At 41.5% G+C, this 21,616-nt stretch overlaps 2 protein-coding genes across 2 annotated transcripts; both read right to left on the reverse strand.

Moving 5' to 3' along the window:
- Positions 1-224: 224 nt before the first annotated feature.
- Positions 225-13,293, reverse strand: LOC128741093 (uncharacterized). The gene is made up of 5 exons (XM_053836669.1): positions 13,092-13,293; positions 12,889-13,023; positions 885-1,058; positions 669-816; positions 225-603 (listed from the first exon to the last, which is right to left on the reverse strand). Exons 1-5 carry the CDS (start codon positions 13,291-13,293, stop codon positions 225-227), a joined length of 1,038 nt encoding a protein of 345 aa, XP_053692644.1.
- An 893-nt stretch (positions 13,294-14,186) lies between these two features.
- On the reverse strand, positions 14,187-18,015 carry LOC128742068 (ATP-dependent DNA/RNA helicase DHX36-like). Its single transcript, XM_053838267.1, has 6 exons — positions 17,866-18,015; positions 15,992-17,771; positions 15,074-15,926; positions 14,868-15,017; positions 14,675-14,803; positions 14,187-14,608 (listed from the first exon to the last, which is right to left on the reverse strand). Exons 1-6 carry the CDS (start codon positions 17,923-17,925, stop codon positions 14,434-14,436), a joined length of 3,147 nt encoding a protein of 1,048 aa, XP_053694242.1. The 5' UTR covers positions 17,926-18,015; the 3' UTR covers positions 14,187-14,433.
- Between the last annotated feature and the right edge of the window lie 3,601 nt (positions 18,016-21,616).

Genomic DNA, 21,616 nt, shown 5'->3' on the forward strand with positions numbered 1-21,616 from the left:
ATCGTATTTACCTACACGCGTATGTCAATAGTGTATAGCTAGATGATAAATTAATTTGTTAATACTTTAACGCCTTGATAGCAAATCAACATTCAAATAAAACTTTATTGAGCTTTAATTATTCTAATAAATTGACCACAGCTTATTCTACATGTTCTGTATAGTTATACGATTTATATTCAAAACAGATTTATAAAATTACTAAAGACTTCCGATGATTTACTTCAAATCATCAACTGTAGCCTAGCGAATAAACCAAGAACAGCCGCACCGACGCCGGTCATATGGGATGAACAATTCGCGCTCAGTTGATTCGAGCCCACATCTAGGTCTAAATCGTAGCTCTTGAAACATCCAGCCTGATTTTGCCAGCTTACAATCTCTGTCAACCATTTTGGAGACCGAAATTCATCGTACCCAGCGAGGGCACACAGAAAGATCTGCTCCATGAATAAATCTCGCAGCACATCCGGATATCCGGATACTTCGATTAGCCGAGCTTCGCGTAAAATTTGACCGCATAGCCTATCGTTGGCATCCTGCACGAAGCTCTCCTCTACGTTGGAAAACTGCTGCCGGCTTAAGACAATGTAGAATAAGACTCTGTACGAGAATATATAAATTGTGACTGTATAATTTTGCTCAAAATAGTGGTACAAAAATATTACTTATGGGTCAGCCGATATCCGTAGGATTTACTCCGTACCGACATTGCTATTGCGCATTCCGGGCTCAGGAGAAGCTGCTTGCCATGCGCCAGGGTAGAGTTAAATTCGTTTTCCGAACTATTCACCAGCAACTCCGATAAGCATTGATCTGCTAGATGTAAAACAGGTAATTGATCGTAGGTCCAACTTAATATGAAAGTGAATCATCGAACGTACCTGATTGCAGCTCGGTTGGCGATCCGTCATCTATAGTAAGTAGATAGTCACGTAAAGTGTGGTGTCTTCGAGCTCTGAGGCGGTAGCGGTCTGATTTAATGCGGTATTCTAGAGTTTTGCTATCTGTGTTGACGGAGTTTTGCCAAAAGTCCGAGTTTATCAGTACTTTGCTGACTGTAGGGAGAAAAAATCGGTTATTTTATCTGCCATGATCATACTCGGAAATAATTTTTTACTCTAGAGTCTGAAAAATGTATCACTTATAAATTAACAGATCTGCATCAAAGAAAAGCTAAATAATATTTTTCAACTGTTTCTTATTGTCCACTAAATTCCTCCCTGATCCTCCCTGAATCTCCCTGAACTATGATGACATCATCATACCATGTTATGAAAAAATAATATGATGATAAACGTGTTGTTTTTAAATGAATGTCTTATCAAATATCACATCATCTCACCTAGACTTTAGCTTATATTAAAGTTAATTTAGAAGAAACTAGATGCATATTTTCTTTGTGAGCCATTCGGCTCACAATTAGGGAAACCTTTTCTCAACGTGCAGTAATTTTTTTGCAAGTTTTAAGGGCCCTCGCAGGAAAGACCTTCTTTTATTTTTCTAAAATTAAATAATTTAAATTTTTCTGGCAATGGAAATGCTTTTTTAAAGTTGTTAACACTCATAATTGGTTAAATCAGACCGGACCAAGTCGCAAATTTAAAAAAATTAGTTAATATTGCGGAGTTTCCACCTATTTAGAGTCCAACGCGAAAATTATTGGCACACATGTTTGTAATTTAGCAATTTGAACCATCAGTTTTTCGTTATTGCCTCCCCACTGCACCCCTCCTTGCTTGACAAGCTTATTTTCAATGTATTTAGTAAGTACAGAATAATTATTAAAAAAAACGAATTTGCTGCCAGGTGCAATAACAACAAACGATCAAGAATTTTCTTAACTATATTTTATTCTAATCAGACTACGTAAATGTTGCAAGCAGCCGAACGATTGATAGCTATAAACCATACAGAGCAGCAAATTTTGAACGTGTTTTTCTCGAAATCAGAGTTTTGTCACTTGATTCGGTCTGACTTAACACCGACCAATTGAAACATCGTGATTAAATTTTGTGGACCGAAACGAAATTAGTCTCAACCTGCAGCAGACTCCCCTACTTATTATAAGCATAGCAACCAATTCTGTTTATCAAAGACATGACTTAAATAAATAAACAAACTATAGTACGCTAGAGTGTGAACATCAACCGCGCAAGCGTCGTCAAACCATCAGCATCGAGCTCTCAGGCTTGAACATGTGCTCTATGTCAAATTTTAACGCTATACCTATACCTACTGCTTTGAATATGATAGAATAAGGTTTTGATAACAAATTTGAAAGCGCATTCAATATCTAGGCAGATGAGTCTTTTGAATTCTAAAGAAAATTTTCGTCGATGGCTTTCAGTGAGTAACCAAAATTGCCAAATTTTTACCTCACAACTGAGCAATTCTCACTGGAAACATCTTGAATTATTAATTAAGGGTATGGAAACTAGGTAGAAGTGCCCAACATAGCTTTGTCCATCGCAAACCGCTAATGCATCCAACGTAGTTTTAGGCAACCATTGAACCACTCGACTCTCGTCTGCATATTATTTGAACTATTTTTTTGGCATTGGCGTCTGTAATTCAGGCTGGTTAGAAGTACGAAGTCTGCTTTAATCTATTTTCAGAGAATGAAATAAGGTGCTATTTCCTTGTTCTCAGAAAGTTACTAAAGTTGGAAGGTTGAAATGGGCGGGACAAGTGAGAATGCCGGACAACAAACCCCCAAAATTGTTTTCGCCTCGAATCCGCTGAGGTGCGCAGAGTGCTCGAGGGTTAGACCAAGTGGAGCATGACCTGAAAAGTATGGGGCAGTCGAGAAATTGGAGACGGACAGCCATGGATCGAGTTCGTTAGCAAAACGTTAACTCGACTGTCATTTCCAAAGCAACCCGGCAGCTCGGTTTTATATCCAAAATTGGACGGGATTTTAAGGATCCATACTGTTTGAAAGCTCTGTATTGCTCTCTGGTGAGACCGCAACTGGAAAATGCATGCCTGGTTTGGTCTCCTTATCAACTTGCCTGGACCCTGAGAGTTGAGCGAGTGCAGAAGAGATTCATTCGATTAGCACTACGTGATCTTCCTTGGCGTGATCCTGTGAACCTTCCGTCGTATCCTGATCGGTGTCGCCTCATCGGTCTTGATACTTCGACGCAGAAAAATCCAGCAGGCTGTATTTGTCGCTAAAGTGCTCAACGAAGAAATCGATTCTCCGAACATTCTTTCGATGCTTGGCTTTCGTGCTCCTCAACGTTCTCTCCGTTCCGCGGGATTACTGCAACCTCAGTCGCACCGTACTGTATTTGGATTCAACGAACCTATCGCTGCTTGTATCCGTAGTAGAGATGGTCGGATCTCGGGTTTTCAGACCCGAAACCCGAAAAAAACCCGAACCCGTCGGGTTCGGGTCGGGTTCGGGCTTAACACTTTTACCAGGTGTCGGGTTCGGGTCGGGTTCGGGTTTGACAGGAAAAAAATATTCGGGTTCGGGTCGGGTTCGGGCTTAGCGAAAAAAATAAGTCCGGGTTTCGGGTTTGGGTAATGAGAAACCGAACCATCTCCACATTCAGTTCTTGTAAAAGTATTATTTTAACATAATAAAATAAACAGTACTTTAATGATATTTAGTATGACTCAGATATCAGCTACACTGGACTGGTTGCTTATTAGCCGGTTTAGTGTTTTCAGATTTAGATCGAGTTTAGACTAAAAGTTATATATTCCAGAATTCGTTAGATGGATCATGTCATAACTGCGCCCAAACTAGTGATTGGGTGGACTGACAGAAGACTACAGTTGTTTGCTATCATAAATTATTGGTTTCTATTTCGATTTCCAAAAAGTTTCGTGCCTCGGAATAGTTGTAAATTTAGCTGTCTTTAATACTAAATATATCGTCGTGAAGGGGTCATTTGACCCATTGCTTTTCCGGTCTTCTCGCGAAAAATATTTGTAGAGTGAAGTCGGTATGTTTAGTGTTAAAATCAATCCCTTTTATGTTTGCTACCTTTAAACTAAGGTGCTAGTGCTTTAGACTAAGAACTAGCTTTCAGCTATTAGATACCGGTATAACATAATGAAACAAGATCCAAGCATTTCAAAATAATTTTTCATGTAAATTTTTCTTTTCGCTTTTTACAGGTTTCATAAAAAACTTAAGAGATATTCCCGTAAAAAGTAAGAGAAACGATTCTAGTGTATACTTTAATTTTTTAGAATTTTCAATTCAGTTCCAAAAGAAAGGTGAAAAAAACCTAAAATTTTAAATAAATTTTAGAGCTCGAACGTTATAGAGGATACGTAAAGAAAATTACCGAGATTTAAATCGAGGTGTGAGTTTTATGAAAATTAATATAAAATTCAAGTTTAACATAATATAAAAATTGGGGTTCGGATCGGGTTGGCAGAAAAAAAAATCGGGTTCGGGTCGGGTCGGGTTCGGGCTTAGCGAAAAAAATAAATCCGGGTTCGGGTCGGGTTCGGGTTTGACCAAAAATAAAATTTCGGGTTCGGGTCGGGCTCGGGTTTGACAGAAAATAAAAATTCGGGTTCGGGTCGGGTCCGGGTTCGGCAGCAAAAAAATTTTCGGGCCCGGGTCGGGTTCGGGCTTGGAAAATATGAAACCCGACCATCTCTAATCCGTAGGTACGTTTTCCTTGGTGGAACACTTGTTTGAATTCGGTGAATCCGCAAAAACTTTTTATAATAAGGTAGTTAACAGTAGAATTTTATAAATGACTGCAATTTGCTATATCTAGTTAATATTCAATTATTGTTATTGTTATTTGGCCATGGACATGTTTATTTGATACGTGATATGTAATGTGTTATTTGTAATTTGAATTTGTACATAATTAGAAGATGACGGGGTTTTTATGCCTACAAGAGGATAGCTTCTATTTGGCTTTTCCCCGTCCTAACCAATCTTCCATGGAGACCTAACAGGTCGGATGGATATGAACCAATAAATAAATAAATAAATACATAAATAAATAAATAAATAAAAAGGGACATTGGGACATTGCACCAGGATAAGTAAGTATCCTTGGCCTATTGCAGTCTAGATTCTGGTCTAAGTGCCATTAGCTCCGGTCCGGAGTAACACCTAACTTTTGTTAGCAAAGGTACTCCAAACGACTGTAAATATATTATACGGGAAGCGTTTGGTACGGGAGGTCCACGCTTTCTTCCTTCATCTTTATTTCAAGCAGTTGAATGGGGTGAGGTATTATTACTGGTTCCCCTTGATTCCTTGGAATTCTCTCTGCGGTACATACTACAAAGTTGTACTAGTCGTCGACAAGAAAAATGATAGATTCACGTACTAGTCATTTTTCATCATTGCCCTTTACACTACTTTCGCGAATTCTTTTTTGTTGAAGCGCTGTAGTCAAATGAGCATCTCCTGAGCTACATATCTACATGATTGTGAGGAACGTGCTGCTCGAGCCAAAGATGCTGATCTCCTGAGCAAAAAAACGTCTATTAATCCACCTAGCGGCGTGACCTGGGTTTTCTACTGCAACAATAATTTTTTGACGTAGGACTACATCTTTGTTTACTATACTGGGACTGAGTAGCACTTTGTGAAAACGAAAATAGGAGTGTAACGTTGTGTAACGGTAGTATAATCAATATATATATATAGAATGCCAGTGTCGTTGCAGTGCGCGTGGTAAACATCACACATGTTCAGATAATGTATTTACATTATATATGCAATTGTGTGTGTGTGCCTGAGATTCACCAAAAAGGGAATCTCATTGTCAAACTTTGGCAACTAGTTTAAAATTTCAATTATGGCTGCCAAGTAATGTGATTGGAAACTTCGCCTGCTGCAAATTTCTGAAAAAATCGGTGCTAAAGGGCGCAGTTGTGGGATTCTATTCATCCGGACGAAAAGAAAAAGAACATTTAAAACCATTTCACTGGCATAAAAACACAGCGGAGAACGCACTGATGACAGCACCAACCAGCGCACAGATAAAGAACAGATAAATAACTATGAGCAACTTTGACAACGAAGTTCCCGATTCACAGACTTGATACAGATTGTTAGCATCATGTTTACCACAATGAGTCCTATAGAAAAACAGCGACACTGGCATTCTATATATATTGATTCTACTGTAACGGTGCGTAGTTATTTGTAAGCGTTATTTAATTTACTTTATTTATATTTAGTTTCATAATATTTACGTGAATTTTTGTAGACCTGAATGAATATAACAACAAAGCAAATCCGTGGATATAAACGTTCTTAAAAACTTAGCCCCTCTTTATCGACAGACTTCGCAGCCGGTCATTTGAGTACAGGACAATTACGGTGCTCACCCCATTGACATCTCTATAACGAGCTGCAGTGAACGTCAGCGACAGCATGTCCTGGGCTCAAAATTTGACAGCGGGCCCAAATCAGACTGCTGGCAGTTAAGTGAAACGCAGTGCTGACATGCTATCTCATTTTCGCACTCACGAGATGTTGGCAGCGAAAACATGGTTGCCTGCCTCTGGGGTGACGGTGCTAGTGCAGCGATCGTACTGACCTTATGGCAGGAGCGGCTTATATGCGCTAAATTCATTTAAATTTTGTATAAATTCATATGGGAAACTTATAAGTAATCATGGGTTAAAAAACTGCGTTTCTTCGTATAGACGTCTGATTACGAATAACAGCATGTGGCTAAAATTGAATTGCATTAAAATTTTGATAAATTGAAATGAAATGAATTGAATTGAAAATTGACGATTATGTTTCATCACTTTTCCTGTATTCAGAGATGGCATAAACCGCAGAGCAGACCAAAAGACACACATTCTTAAACAACACAACACTCGCCATACGGTGTGTGTTCGCACAAGAATTCCCTTCAGTGTCTCTTTTGCTAAACACGCTCTTTCGTGTTTTACGCGCACGAAAAAAGGCAGTCGCAAACGCAGTGTGATAAATTTGCTGCGTGCTTTACCACACCAAGAGCCGCACTCTGCGCGGATGGATTGTACACCCTGCGCTGGGTCAATTAAAGCGGTGTGATTGAAAAAAACATTTTTACTGTTGCGTCACCTGATCCGTACAAACTTAACATAGACTACATTAGTTATTTAGTGCAGCGTGTATTTTCTCTTTGTAAAAGAGAAAATTTGTAAAAACAAAAAAAAAATTGCGTCAATTCCGCACGGAGTGTGGCAAACGGCAGCACCAAGTGCTGTTTGGATGATCCCTCACTGGGCGATTTTCACCGAGTGCTGTCGTTCGCATACATAGATGCACACATGCACACATACATATATATTGAAGGCGGAATGTGCTGCAAAATTCAAACAGAATGACGACAAGTTGCTTGCATTGGACGACAAAATATCGGAAATCTCACAAGAAATCGGTGGTTTGGCTAACAGGAACGAGTTGATTTTGAATGGTATTCCGTTTCTAAAAGGTGAGAATTTGGCCAAATATTTCGCGGCGATGTGGGAGCATGTTGGTCTACAGAAAGATGTTTGCCCTCCGGTCGATGTTAGACGACTCAAACCAGGACCACAAAACGAAGGGATTATTCTGGTGCAGTTTGCATTTAAGAGTAACCGTGACGAGTTTTATAGCAGCTATCTTCGGAAACGCGACCTGAAACTGTGTCACCTGGGCATCGATTCTACACGACGTATTTACGTGAACGAAAATTTGGCTGTTGCTGCTCGGAAGATCAAGGCTGCTGCTGTACGATTAAAGAAAGCGGGAAAGCTGTCATCTGTGTACACGAGACTGGGGATCGTTCATGTGAAGCGTTACGCGGATCAGCAAGCTGCAGCTGTATACTCCGAAGAACAACTCCACCAATACTCTGGTTAAGTACAGCGTTTTTTGCCACTATCACAGTTTGTTTTAATGTTTAAAATTTTAAATTGTATGCTTATATGTATTTTAAATTGAAAACTGTACTTATAAACTTATAAATGTGTATGATTGTTATAATATTTTAGAAAATGTATGTAATAGTCACCTACTTGCAGCCCCCTAAAAACTGCTATCCTTTTTATACATAATGCCGTTAATCGACAGACACACCTCGACGAATATACCCGGTGCAGTAGTGAATGCTGTTTTGCCTTATGGAAAGTTAAATATCTGTCATGGCAATGTTCAGAGTTTATGCGCTAGGAAATCAGCTAAACTGGATGAAATTAAGGACTTTCTCCACGATTCCAAGATTACTGTTGCTTGCTTCACCGAAACCTGGCTCTCTAGTAGGAACAGCAGCCGTAGTATAGCCATCCCTGGGTTTTCACTGGTTCGTAATGACAGATGTTATCAACGCGGAGGAGGAATTGTGGTATATTACCGGGATTACTTAAGCTGTAGAAAAATCTTCAACACTGTACTCTCAACGGATTCGGAGGATAAAACTGAGTGTTTAGCGCTCGAACTGCGTATGGGTGGTGAAAAGATGCTTTTAATGGTTGGCTATAGTCCTCCGGAAAGTGATTGTACAAGATACCTCTCCGACAAATTAGAGACTCTTAGTGTACAATATAATAACATTCTGCTCATAGGAGATTTTAACACCGATTTGACTAAGGTGTGTAGGAAACAAGCCCAGTTTAAAAGTATGCTAGAAACTTTTGCTATGCTATCCATCGGGGAAGAGCCCACGTTTTACCACAATAGCGGATGCTCGCAGTTAGACCTGTTCATCACCAGCTGCAGTAACAAAGTGCTACGATTTAATCAAGTTGGCTTTCCTGGACTTTCGCAGCATGATGTTATTTTTGGTTCACTGGATTTTGATGCTAAACCGACCCACCGAGTTGACGTGTATCGCGATTACGTTAATTTTGATGCAAACGCCTTGCTGAATGCTGTTTCGTCTATACCTTGGAATGTTTTCTATAATAATCAGGATCCAAACGAGCTAGTCAGTTATTTTAATTCAAATGTGAAGCAGATCCACGATGACTGCATTCCGCTTCGCAGGGGATATCAACAGAAGACTTGCAATCCATGGTTTAGCAACGCAGTAAGGAAATCTATGCTGGAACGAGACCTAGCTTACCGAGATTGGCTCAGATCACCCAGAGATTCAAAGGATCAGGCAAGACATCGTTATAAAGTGCTGAGGAACAGAACAAACACGGTGATAGCGAATGCAAAAGCACAGTACATGCAGCAATTCCTTAATAGTCAAATTTCGTCCAAAGTCCTATGGAAGCGGGTGAAAAGCATCGGTGCGGGAAAAGATAAATTGTCTACAGTTTGTGAATTTCATCCAGATGAAGTAAACCAAGTCTTCTTGTCAAGTTACATTCGTAGTGGGACTGATGAGAATATTAGAACAACAAGTAATTCACAGTATTGTTTCTCGTTTCGCCCGGTGCAATATTGGGAAGTTATAAATTCCATATGGGACGTGAAATCTAATGCTGTCGGACTAGATGGGTTGCCGATAAAGTTCTTGAAATTAATTTTACCGTTGCTCGTGCACCAAATCACTCACTTGTTCAACAGCATTATAAGAACATCGTCATATCCGACTTGCTGGAAGCAAGCTAAGGTGCTACCGCTAAGGAAAAAAGCTCATATTAATACGCTTTCAAACCTTCGCCCTATCAGTATACTGAGTGCTTTGTCGAAGGCGTTCGAAAAGCTGTTGAAGTACCAGATGTCGGCGTACATTACGGATAACAACTTATTGTCGGAGTTCCAAGCGGGTTTCCGTAAAGGCCAAAGCATACAAACTGCAGCTCTTCGTGTGTACGATGCTCTGGCAAGCACAGTAGACAAAAAAGGATCTGCTGTACTACTTCTACTTGATTTTTCTAAAGCATTCGACACTATTCCTCACCGGTTGTTGTGCTCGAAGCTGGAAACGCAGTTTAATTTTTCAAGCTCTGCAGTGAATTTGTTGGAGTCCTACCTCGATGAACGAACGCAAATTGTTTTCTGTGGAGACTTACAGTCCGAAGTAGGTTACTGCACCTCCGGTGTGCCACAAGGTTCCGTGATTGGCCCACTACTCTTTTGTTGCCACGTGAACGATTTGCCAACAATACCTCGGCACTGTTCCATTCAGCTTTTTGCGGACGATGTACAGTTATATGTTAGCCGCCCAGGTGTTTGTTCACGAGATCTCGTCGATTTGGTGAATACAGACCTTACCAGAATTGCAGAGTGGTCACTAAGAAATTAGTTGCACATTAACCAAGCTAAAAGTAAAGCAATGTTTATTCGAGGACGACGCAGGAATACTACGCAAATGGATTTGTTGCCACCTGTTATATTGGACGGCCAAGCTATTGACTGGACGGATCGAGCGATGAACCTTGGTTTTTTGTTTCAAGTTGATCTCCAGTGGGATGGCCTTATCAACCAGCAATGCGGAAAAATCTACGCGTGCCTTCGTTCGCTTCATAGTTGTGCACCTGCTGCTCCCATCGACACACGGCTTAGGCTGTTCAAGGCCTTGATACTGCCACATTTCCTTTTCGGGGATATATTGCATGTCAATCCAAGTGCTAATTCCATGAGCAGACTACGTGTTGCCCTTAACTCTTGTGTACGCTTCGTGTATGGACTTAGCCGCTATGCTCATGTGAGTCACCTGCAGAGAAATCTAATTGGCTGCCCCCTTGATTCTCTATATGCCTACCGTTCCTGCCTGTTCCTGCGTAAACTGATCACATCGTGCTCGCCGCCAACACTCTTTCAGAAGCTGATACCAACTCAAGGACGTCGCCTCCAAAACCTGATTATTCCGCGCAATAACACGAACAGCTACTCAAATTCACTATTCGTACGAGGTGTTGCAATATGGAATTCTTTACCCACTGTGGTCAAACAATCGTCAACGGAAGCAGATTTTAAGAGGGGCTGCCTAGAGTTTTTTAACCGTCATTAAATTAATTGTTAGTATGTAATGTATTTAGAATTTATAAAATGATACAAATTATGTATATGATAATAACTGTGACATTCGGAGATAGCATACAAAAAGGTTTACCTTACGCTATCAGATAAATAAATAAATAATAATAATAAATATAAACATACATTGAATACAATTGATACTTAATTGGAATATTCGGTTTTTACACGTCTTAAACGGTTCAATACTCGACGCTTAAGTGTTTAAGTTTGAATAACTTTTGAATGAGATGTCCGATTTTCAATAATTTGGTTTCGTTTGATAGATCTGAATAGCAATTTTCAAGTTATGATAAATAGCAGAACGTTTGTCATTGCATTATTGCTAATATGTTGAAAAAATATGTTTTAAATACCTTTTTTGCGGAACTCTTTATGTAACTAACTCGACTCAGGGACCTCTGAAAAAATGAGGTCTCGTAGTTTTTTGTATTTTTCTACATAGCACACACACATGCCGAGGAAGGAGGAGCCCAGAAACCGACGGCGCCCGGTCTACTGGTGGAACGATAGTCACTCAACGCATTACGCGCTAACTGCAACAGAGCTAGAATAAGGCGCTTCCAGAGAGCAAGAAGTACCGAGACTAGGGAGGAAAGAAGAACTGACCTCCGCGTTGCCAAGGCCGCACTGAAATACGCGATTAAGCAGAGCAAGATAAACTCCTTTAAGGAGCTTTGCAGAGAAGTCGATTCCAACCCTTGGGGCGATGCGTACCGAGTAGTGATGGTAAAGACCAGGGGCCCAGCAATGGAAGCCGAAGTAAGTAAGGATGCCCAGATAAGCTAAAATGCATAATTGAAGGCCTCTTCCCGAAACACGAGCCAGCGTCCTGGCCCCCTACTCCCTACCGGGCGCTAGAGGATGAGAACGCCAACGAGAGAAGAATCTCCAATGACGAACTGGCTAGAATCGCGAAAGACCTGAAGATGAAGAAGGTGCCGGGCCCGGATGGGATCCCCAACGTAGCCCTTAAGGAGGCAATCCATGCATTCCCGTATATGTTCCGCACGGTGATGCAAAACTGCCTAAACGAGGGACACTTTCCAGACAAGTAGAAAATCCAGAAGTTGGTACTGTTGCCGAAACCAGGAAAACCGCCGGGGGATCCAGCGTCATATCGACGAATCTGCCTGCTGGACACACTGGGAAAGTTGTTAGAAACGATTAACAGGCCTGAACAGGCTATCCATACACACGGAGGGTGAGTGAAGGGAAGGTCCACACTAGATATTATCCGGACTGTCGTCGAGACAGCAGAGAAGGGGTCAAAGCAGAAACGCAGAGGAACCCGTTACTGCGCAGTGGTCACTATCGACGTTAAGAATGCATTCAACAGAGCCAGCTGGGAAGCTATCACAGAAGCGCTCCATAGAATGAGAGTCCCCGACTATCTGTGCCGAGTTCAGAAGAGCTACTTCACGAATCGGGTGCTAATATACCGGACGAACCTCGGAAAGGAAACGGCCGTGATCACGGCGGACGTTTCACAAGGGTCAATACTCGGTCCATCTCTCTGGAACGGTATGTACGACGGCGTGCTAACCCTAGAGCTACCAACGGGTGTGGAAATCGTTGGCTTCGAGGACGACATCGTGATGACGGTTACAAAAAAGAAAAGTAAAGAAGATTTTGAGTTCCCAGAAGATTAATACCGTGGCACAAATGCCTCAGCAAGCGGTCTCTGATAGAATAGAATAGACAAAAATTATCTAAAGTTATTTAGAGGTAACATAATGCAGATATTTTTCAGCTGTTTTAAAAATTAATCGTAAATCGAGTGCTTCTTGAGAAACTCTTCGTAATTTTTCAGAAAAAAATCTCTCAATCACTAATGAAAAATGACTGACGGAGTGCTTCAATATACGCAGCGGAAACGATGTCATGCACTGTACAAAATAGATTGATTTCATGATAAACAAATGACTATTAAAATTGAACAATTACTGGCACATTCTATACGAGTGAAATCGTCTTACCAATGGCATTTGCTTCACTTGGAAACGAGAAAATACTGTCGATACGACTTTCCACGAAATCACACTTCTTTTGAAGTGTCTCTATAAACGGACGATTGGCTACTTTCGAATTGGATAGAATAGATTTTACTTGACCTGTGAATAGAGAGAAAAAATCTATTCAAACTATTTTCTATGCAGTGTTGTTGAAAAAGAAAGGCTACCGTTTGCAATCGCCACGCCTAACAGTAGGTCTGTAGTTAGAAACTCATAATTGGCGATACACGCATCAAGCAGCTTATCCAACCGCAGCAGTAATGCGTCCGGACCAATCCAATTAACCAATGCTTGCGGAAAATCGTTTCCTGCCACTAATCCACAACTGCACACAACTGCCGTAAGCAGTACTTTTATTTCCAGTCGCATCATTCACTTCCTAATTGTGCATTACACTTTAGTTTTAAAATCTTTAAATTTGTGCTACATTTAAGAAATTTTTGAATTACACTCGAAATTCAAAACGAACCAACCGTCGTACAGGAAGTCTTGGCGCGAACTGAACTAGAACGACGGCATTTGCCATTCATTTAAAAGACGAACTGAAAAATTTCGCCTTCGTGCCGCGCGCCAATTCTCACGATACGACGACAGCCAGCGTGGTCCTGCCTGCCTGCCACAACCACGGTCAGTACGCATTAAGGATATGCCCAAACACAATGAACGCATGCGTCTGATTGTGGGCCGCCCGCCACACAGAACCAGAACGCCACGGGAGAGATAAAAATTTATTTCCCCTCCGGATTAGGCGACTAATCCGTGGTTAATAGAAAAACAATTTAGGATTTTCGGTTGGTGCTTTACTTACACCGTGCAGCCGCCGGTCTACTGCTGCAGTACGATACAAAATCAAGATAGAAAGTTGGCGAGAAGGGAAACTGAGAACGAAAGACAGTAGTAATGGGACGGGATTTTCCAGTCACCACTGTAGCATTTTCTCTGCCTCACCAAGCTGCTGTTGGTAAACTGTGACATGCCATCTTCATTTGATCCACCTCTCAGCGTGTTAAGACGAACCAAGCGGTGTTACATTTGGAGAATTATTAATATATTCTGGAGGGTTATTCGGTTATTGAAATAAATGTTCGTTTGTTTGAACTATGTCGCTGGATTTGAAGTAAAAATCTGTGTTATTTTTGGTTGTAAACAATTTTTTCTCGTTTAGTTTCCCTGCTGCGGCACCGTTTCGGTCCTAAACACCCGGAAGGCAGCTTTCAGTATGAAGTCATCAAAATAAAGACACTTATATCAATTTGTTCCACTTCATTGCATTTTCCTGTGTGGATGTTTTGCTCTTTTCCGCACACTCAAACACGCCATGCGGCCCCTCGAATAAATATAAATTACAGTTGCTTTTCCTAATTCGCCTACGGACAGCGTAAGATTGCAGGGATTTAGCGGGATACACAGATAAGTTCAATTTCATTAGACGGAACATCGCAGGCGGATGACGCATTCTGTAGTACGAATTTTTCCTTTTCGTTGAATGAAAGCTTACCAATATTGTTTTTACATGCCACCGCTGGTAGACGCTTCCGGCAGATCATCGTTGTCGAAGTAATCGAAGCCATCTTCATCATCCAGCGGGATTTCTTCTGGATTTTTGCTGCACTCACCCTCATCGCCATCATCGTCGAAACCGTCATCGAACTTCCCGTCGATAGTTATCAGTTGAATTATCGCCCTGTGGATGAATATGTTGTTTCACTACTCTACTAGCAGATAAAACTTGAGGGAAAAACTATCTCACCGAAGTAACGTGCCCTCTTCCGACGACCAGTCCACCGGCGACGGTTGACAGATTTTCTTCTGCAGCAGCAGATTGAATCCAGCTCTAAGGTCCTGAATCAATCGGTAGGTTTCTTTGTTACATCGGAGTCTGCAATGTTTTAATCAAATAGATTCAAGTCGTACATCACTTCTAACTTATAGGGCAACATTACCCGTAATGACCATCAATCGAAATATATTCGAATTCTCCTTCAGTTTCCACGTGATTATCGCCGAAAAAGAACAGCGGAAATGGATTAACCACCGTAGTATCGAATATTGTCAAGCTGGAAATCTTTTGCTTTTCGTAATAAACCACGAAACTAACGGAAAAACAAGTTTAAATTTAGGTTTGAACATTAGTCAAGTAAAAACTCACTTCGATTCGAAGTTTGCTAGAGTACTGTTGACCGAACACGGATGAATTACCGCTCTTCCCTGTCCCTGGATGGCTAGCAGTGCTCTCCCATCGGGACTATTTCGCTTGCGAATAACCTTCCTCACAAACGCCACATTCGGATACAAACCGGCACCGATAATGGCAGTCAACAGTTTGTCATTACCGGAATTAAGATTATTGCATCGTGCCCCCGTTTCGGCGGTCTTCAAAAATTTAGCGGCAAAAAGATAATCACAAAACTGCTGCTTCATGTTGCACAACTGCTTCAGAGTGGTCACGTTCAGAAAGTTCTGATTTGCAAACTTATAGGCATCACTGCGGGACGATCGTTCATTCCACTGGTGAATGACGTTGGCCAACATCAGATGATCACTGTGGTGACCCTCGGCGAAACGATGCCGAATCGAATCCAGCTGCTTTTCCTTGCCGAAAGGTTTGTAGAAAGCATCCTTAAACGATAGGCTGGCCGCAATCGAAGTGATTGGATCGGTACAGCTGAAAATGCTGGACAGCAAAACCATCTTCCCCGTGCGGGGATCCATCGGAAGCCTAGCCAAATGATACCCGAGCGGAGTCAACGTCTGATCGTCGTCTAGGGCATTCAATCGATTCAGCAATTGCAGTGACTCTTCGATCACCTTGTCCGATGGTCGGTCTAGCAAACGTTCCAGAAAACGATGCACCTCGCCAAGGCCGAGAATTTTAACGTTGAGAATCACTTCATCCAACGCGACCCGCAGAATCTCCGGAGGAGTATTCTGCAGCAACATACTGCGCCGTGCTCGGGTGTACATATGATAGCAGATGCCTGCTTGAACTCGTCCAGCACGACCTGCAACAGTTGAAAAATTTAATGAACTCTAACTTGACACAAAAAGAAGGCGAAACCAGACTAACCTTTCCGCTGTATCTCGTTTGACAACGAAATCCATTCGTCACGCAGTGACGAAATACCATTTTCGTACATGTTGATCTTGTGTCGACCCGTGTTGATGACGTACACCACATCGTCGATCGTAATCGAGGTTTCGGCAATGTTGGTGGCCAGAATGATCTTTCTTGTTCCGCGAGCCGGTCGGGAAAATACCGCCTTCTGATCCAGCTGAGGAACCTTCGAATGCAGCGGATAGATCAGCGTCGAATATCTACCTAACTGCTGGTGGTTGGATAGCAGTTTGTTAACCTCCGTTATCTGCGCCAAGCTGGGAAAGAACACCAGAATCGCACCTTCCGGCTTCGACGCCGTTATCCTGTAAATCAACTCCGCAATCATCTCTTCCTGGTTGGTCTCACTTTCAGGATTACTAATGGTCTGCAGTACTTGCGCCGGGTAGCGACCACGTATAGATCTAATAAATGGATCCATCATATCTAGAAACTCACCATTAAAACGGTTCCTTCTGAAAAAACCTTTCTTTGGATGATTGAACCTGTGGTAATTCAGCTCCATGACAATATCCTCTAGGTAAAACTCCTCAACCGGAAAAACTTGACCGGGAATCTCCACCATTGGACAATTATTGAAATACCGTGAAAATGTGTCCGCTGTCAACGTTGCACTCATCAGAATCACTTTGAGATCTTTCCTGTAGGGAAGCAACATTTTCACGATCCCCAGCAGCAGATCCGTAATAACATCTCGCTCGTGAATTTCATCGAGAATCAAGTGTGAAACATCTTTCAACATTGGATCACTTTGCATGATGGAAAGAACAATTCCCGTCGTACAAAATGAGATGGATGCTCCGTTTGAACGTGGTTTTACACCATCCAATCGAATTTGGTAACCTACAGAACGTCCGAGCCGTTCGCCTCGTTCGGCAGCTACACGTTCGGACAGTGTAATTGCTGAAATCCTTCGCGGTTGAGTACAAAGTACCCGACAACTGGAGCCTCGTTTTTCAATCATTGCTTGGTCTAAAATGAACTGCGGAATTTGTGTCGTTTTTCCGCTGCCAGTTTCTCCTTTAATCAGAATAACCTGATGGCGGTCGATCATGTTCAGTATCTCTCGACGGGAACCATGCACAGGCAGTCGCTCACGCGACTCCTTCATTTCCGAGTACTCTTCTTTTCGCAAAAACTCTTCGTAAAGATCATCATTCCATGATTGATCGCCACTATCCGAACACGTATAGCTGGCAGACTGCTCAGCTAAAATTTGCTCCAGATTAGTGTTGATAACTCTTAAATACTCATTTTTAAACGGAGAATCAATATCGTTACAATGGATAAAGTGTTTGAAAAAGTCTACATTATCGACTCCATCGGTTAGTTTTAAATGTTTTCGTACTTCCTGAATCTGCCAAGCAGGAATTGTTATATCTACAACCCGTCGTTTTTCGCGTTCCTTTTTGATCTCCATTTTTCTCTCACGATAATTAACGAGCCCCGGTGGTGTCTCCCGATTTGCACAATCTGCAATCATCCTTTCGCGCATCTTATTTTTTTGATGCCCTCTTATGCTATTATCCTTACGAACAATTCTGCCTTCTTGGCTTGAACCGTCGGCATGGTCCATGCGTCTGTTACGGTGTAGATTCGCATAATACATACCGATTTCTCTTCCTTTCAAATGCGGTGGCGGCCGGTGTCCACCGCCGCCTCGTCCACGCCTATTGCTCATATCTTCCGGAGTGTCTTCTTCCGCTTTGTCAGATGCTGATTGATTTGCCGACTATTAAAAAGTATATGAGAAAAGACGTCACAACTCCAACCTCTCCTATTGCTATTTTATATGTATACAAAGGAATACATAGACAATGATTTACCTGTCGTCCAAGCCGAAAATTTCTAAGCTTTTCTTCGAACGATTCTTCACAATCGGACATTCCCAACGTGTGAGAAGTAATCAGCAATCCATAGGGCAGACAGTACGCTGCTTTTAATATAATTCACTGCTTGAAATTCGCGAAAACTAGCCGTATATATTCCAATCGGTTGCATACAGCAAAATATTTGTTTACAACTTTTGACAGCTACTCAGTGAAACGCAACCGCAAGTCCGCGAGCAATGAACATAACGAATAACGAAGAATTATTTCACTGAAATGTTTCAAGCAGCATTTTCTGATGCTATTGTGAGATTGCGAGATTGCTTATAATAAAATCCTCCTGCTGCGGCGGTAATAACGCACTCATCAGGAGATAACCGCGATACAACCGCGTTTTCTGGTTAGTGATTCGACAACGTATCAGTTTTCTAGCGTGTTTGTGGTGGAAAATAATTGATTTGGTAAATTTTCGAATACTAAATTACTAAAATAAATCATACACTCAAAATAATTTTCACATCGAAATTACGTGAAAAGTTATGTGATTATTTGCCATCTAACTTTTCCCGTACTCTTTACGTGAATTTAACGTAGTTTGCATTAGTATCCGTGCATTTACATGGAAATCAGATAGATGTTATTGTCCAATAATGTTCAACTGAAAGTCACGTAGCTCCCTTTAGAGAAATTTAAGTGATTTTTCACGTGGAAAGAACGCGTGGATTATTTTGCGTGTGCGGTTATCTTTTGGTAATTTGGTTCACACGAGGGGTAAGACGCTTTATAATATTATCATATATTAATATATTAAGCCCTATAAATGTATACCTTTATAGGGTCTTAGATTATATTTATGGGTGGGAACGGTAAATATATAAAGGGAAAAGTATACCGTGGACCCCCGTTCGTTTGACCATTTTTAATCTGAACACTTTTTAATTTGAACCCCGTTGGTTTGCACGACGTGCAAATTAAAAATGGTTCAAACGTCATTCTCAACATGACATCATTTGTTTATGCAGACAATGCACATAAACACGATTTGTTTGTACTGACCTAGCGTGTTTAATCGGTTTCACATGTCATTTTCCTAACGATTAAGATAGAAACCCGATCAGAAAATGCAATATTCGCACTTGCAACTGCCAACTAAAACAAACCACCAAAACAATAATAAAGAGCAGGGCGGCCAGTTCACACAGGTTTCAGCATATTTCGGGTTACCAGTTGTTCAAATTAAAAAGTAACCCCGTTAGTTTGCATGAGGAATCGTTCAAACGAACGGGGGTCCACTGTACTACTACATAAGCGGCGTCGTTCGGCCTCGGTTCCGCTGGCCAGCATGTACTTTGTTTTAGACGTATTTACCTTTAACCCAATCTTTTCTGCTTCGCGCTTTAGTCTGGTGTACTCTTCAGCCACCGCCACAGATGTTCTGCCGATAATATCCATCCCAACAAACATTTTTGCTGCATAATTGCTCCTTAAGCGTTTGTCTCCTAGATATTGGCTATATAACAGTTGAATAAGCTTCTTTTCAAATAAAATGTTTGTTGGGATGTCATCGGCAAAGCAGACGAATTAACTAGATTTGTTGAATATCGTGCCCCACGTGTTGATATCCGGTCCATAGCACCTTGTAGCGCTATGTTGAACAGCAGGCATGAAAGGCCATCACCTTGACGAAGCCCTCTGTGTGATTCGAATAGACTTGACAATCCACCCGAAATCCGAACACAGCACTGTGTACCATCCATCGTAGATTCAATCAGTTTGATGAGCTTCCTGGGGAAGCTGTTCTCGTCCATGATTTTCCATAGCTCTTTCCGGTCGATGGTACCATATGCGGCTTTGAAGCCAACGAACACATGATGCGTGGGAACTCTGTATTTACGGCCCTTTTGGAAGATTTGCCGCAGTGTAAATATTTGATCCGTTGAAGACCGACCTTTTACTGTTCGCAATTGGTGACAGTCGGCGGAAAGGTTCTTATGATGGTTAGAGACCTCTCCCCCCACTAAGAGGAAGGTCTCCTATAAAAATAAAATACAAATTTCCTCATAATTCGAGAACTAATCAAGCCAATGGAACCAAATTCGGCGTGTGAAGGTTTTTGGAGGCAAGAGTTTTTTCTATGATGAACTAGGACCCCTCCCCACTTTAGGAGGGGGAGGGGCTACCATACAAATGAAACACAAATTTCCTCATAACTCTAGAACTAACCAATCAAATGGAACCAAACTTGGCATGTGGGTGTTTTGGAGGCGATTTTTTTCTATGGTGCATTGAGACCGCTCCCCTCTTTTGGAGGGGAATTCATACCCCTCTCCCCTATAAGAGGGGACGCTCCCATACAAATGAAATATGTACAAATTTCCTTATAACTAGAGAACTAAGTAACCAAATGGAACCTAATTTGGCATGTGGGGGGTATTGGAGGAAGGAATTTTGTTATGTTGGTTTTAGTTCCCTCACCCTTGTGGTAGGGGGATAAGGACTCTCATACAAATAAAACCGAAATTTTTGCGTAACTTAAAAACTTATCGGACTCGAGAAATTTTAGACTCTTCCGTAAAATAGTAGTCAATAACAAGACCACCAAAAACTATCAATAGTAACACTAGATGATGCAGGGTGAGACGGCCGCAGACCGCGAGTGTTGCCGGCAACCCGCCGTCGGCAGCGCCGCCCACTGCGGGGCAGCCCCCGCACGGGATCACCTCTATCTAGGTTTCTTTATTTTCCTAGGTCTTCTGACCTCTATTACTTTCTTTCTGTTGGGTCCGAACAAGCGACAGCAAGTAAGGAGAGAACCCCTGCGAAATGGTACTTTTCACGAAAATGTTTTCCGTGAAATGGTACATCTCGCGAGATGGTATTCTGTGAAACTCTATATTTCGCGTTATAGTCAACCGAGAAGTGGTGTTCCGAAAAACGGTATGCGGCGAAATGTTAAATAATCATGGCGTATATTTTAATGCTATCCGCTTTATTTTATCAGACTAAGCAATGGAGGGTGTTGTTTTCTACTTTACTGTGGGGAAAATTTATATATTAAACCACACATGGACTCCTCAGAAACTTGCAAAACTCGAGATTGTGACAAAGGTCATACGAGATTTTCGATTCATGTACAACGTAGTTTAATTTGTGCCAATACGAAGTTTGTCGGGTCAGCAAGTTCAAGATAAATTTCATATGTGGCTCTAAAGCCTTATAGGCTGTCTATACATGGTTTTACCCATTAGAGGGTTAAATTTGAAGCTTCATGGGCTTGGTAGAATTTCTGTTATTTTTCTAAGCATTATTTTTTCCTTCAAGGTTGTTACCACAGACAAACAGACATAACTGTTGGAAGAAAAATCAACAAAAATTATCGTACCTCACATTTAACCTGAACACTAGCAGCATCTATGATCGGCATTCCCAAATATCAAATAGCAACAGCAGTATCCCTCGAACTAGCAAGTATTTTTATAGGGGTTGTAGGGAACGAGCCGAGCTAGATGAATCAGCGTAAAACAAATCTAATAAAACTGAATTATTTACTTGAGTGTAACTGAAACCCCTTGCATAGGAAGAATACCGTCACACGAACGATAAGAGACAAGGAGAGAAATGAATCGTTCAATATGAGACTTACGCATACTGTGGCATGATATAGCATGCTTCAAGCAAGACAAGAGTCAGTTTTTGGACGAACGTAGATTTTGACGGACGTTATTTCGTGAGGACTCGGTTGAAAAGG

This window comes from Sabethes cyaneus, chromosome 3, assembly GCF_943734655.1.
Source record: "Sabethes cyaneus chromosome 3, idSabCyanKW18_F2, whole genome shotgun sequence".
NCBI classification, from domain to species: domain Eukaryota; kingdom Metazoa; phylum Arthropoda; class Insecta; order Diptera; family Culicidae; genus Sabethes; species Sabethes cyaneus.

Excerpts from the sequence above, each read along its gene's own strand:
- LOC128741093 (XM_053836669.1), bottom strand. The coding sequence starts at position 13,293 with ATGCGACTGGAAATAAAAGTACTGCTTACGGCAGTTGTGTGCAGTTGT. Across the intron at positions 13,024-13,091 it reads AGGCGTGGCGATTGCAAACG|GTCAAGTAAAATCTATTCTA; the intron begins GTAGCCTTTCTT and ends CTCTATTCACAG. Across the intron at positions 604-668 it reads GGATATCGGCTGACCCATAA|AGTCTTATTCTACATTGTCT; the intron begins GTAATATTTTTG and ends ATTCTCGTACAG.
- LOC128742068 (XM_053838267.1), bottom strand. The coding sequence starts at position 17,925 with ATGTCCGATTGTGAAGAATCGTTCGAAGAAAAGCTTAGAAATTTTCGG. Across the intron at positions 17,772-17,865 it reads ATTTTCGGCTTGGACGACAG|TCGGCAAATCAATCAGCATC; the intron begins GTAAATCATTGT and ends ACTTTTTAATAG. Across the intron at positions 14,804-14,867 it reads TCGATTGATGGTCATTACGG|ACTCCGATGTAACAAAGAAA; the intron begins GTAATGTTGCCC and ends AAAACATTGCAG.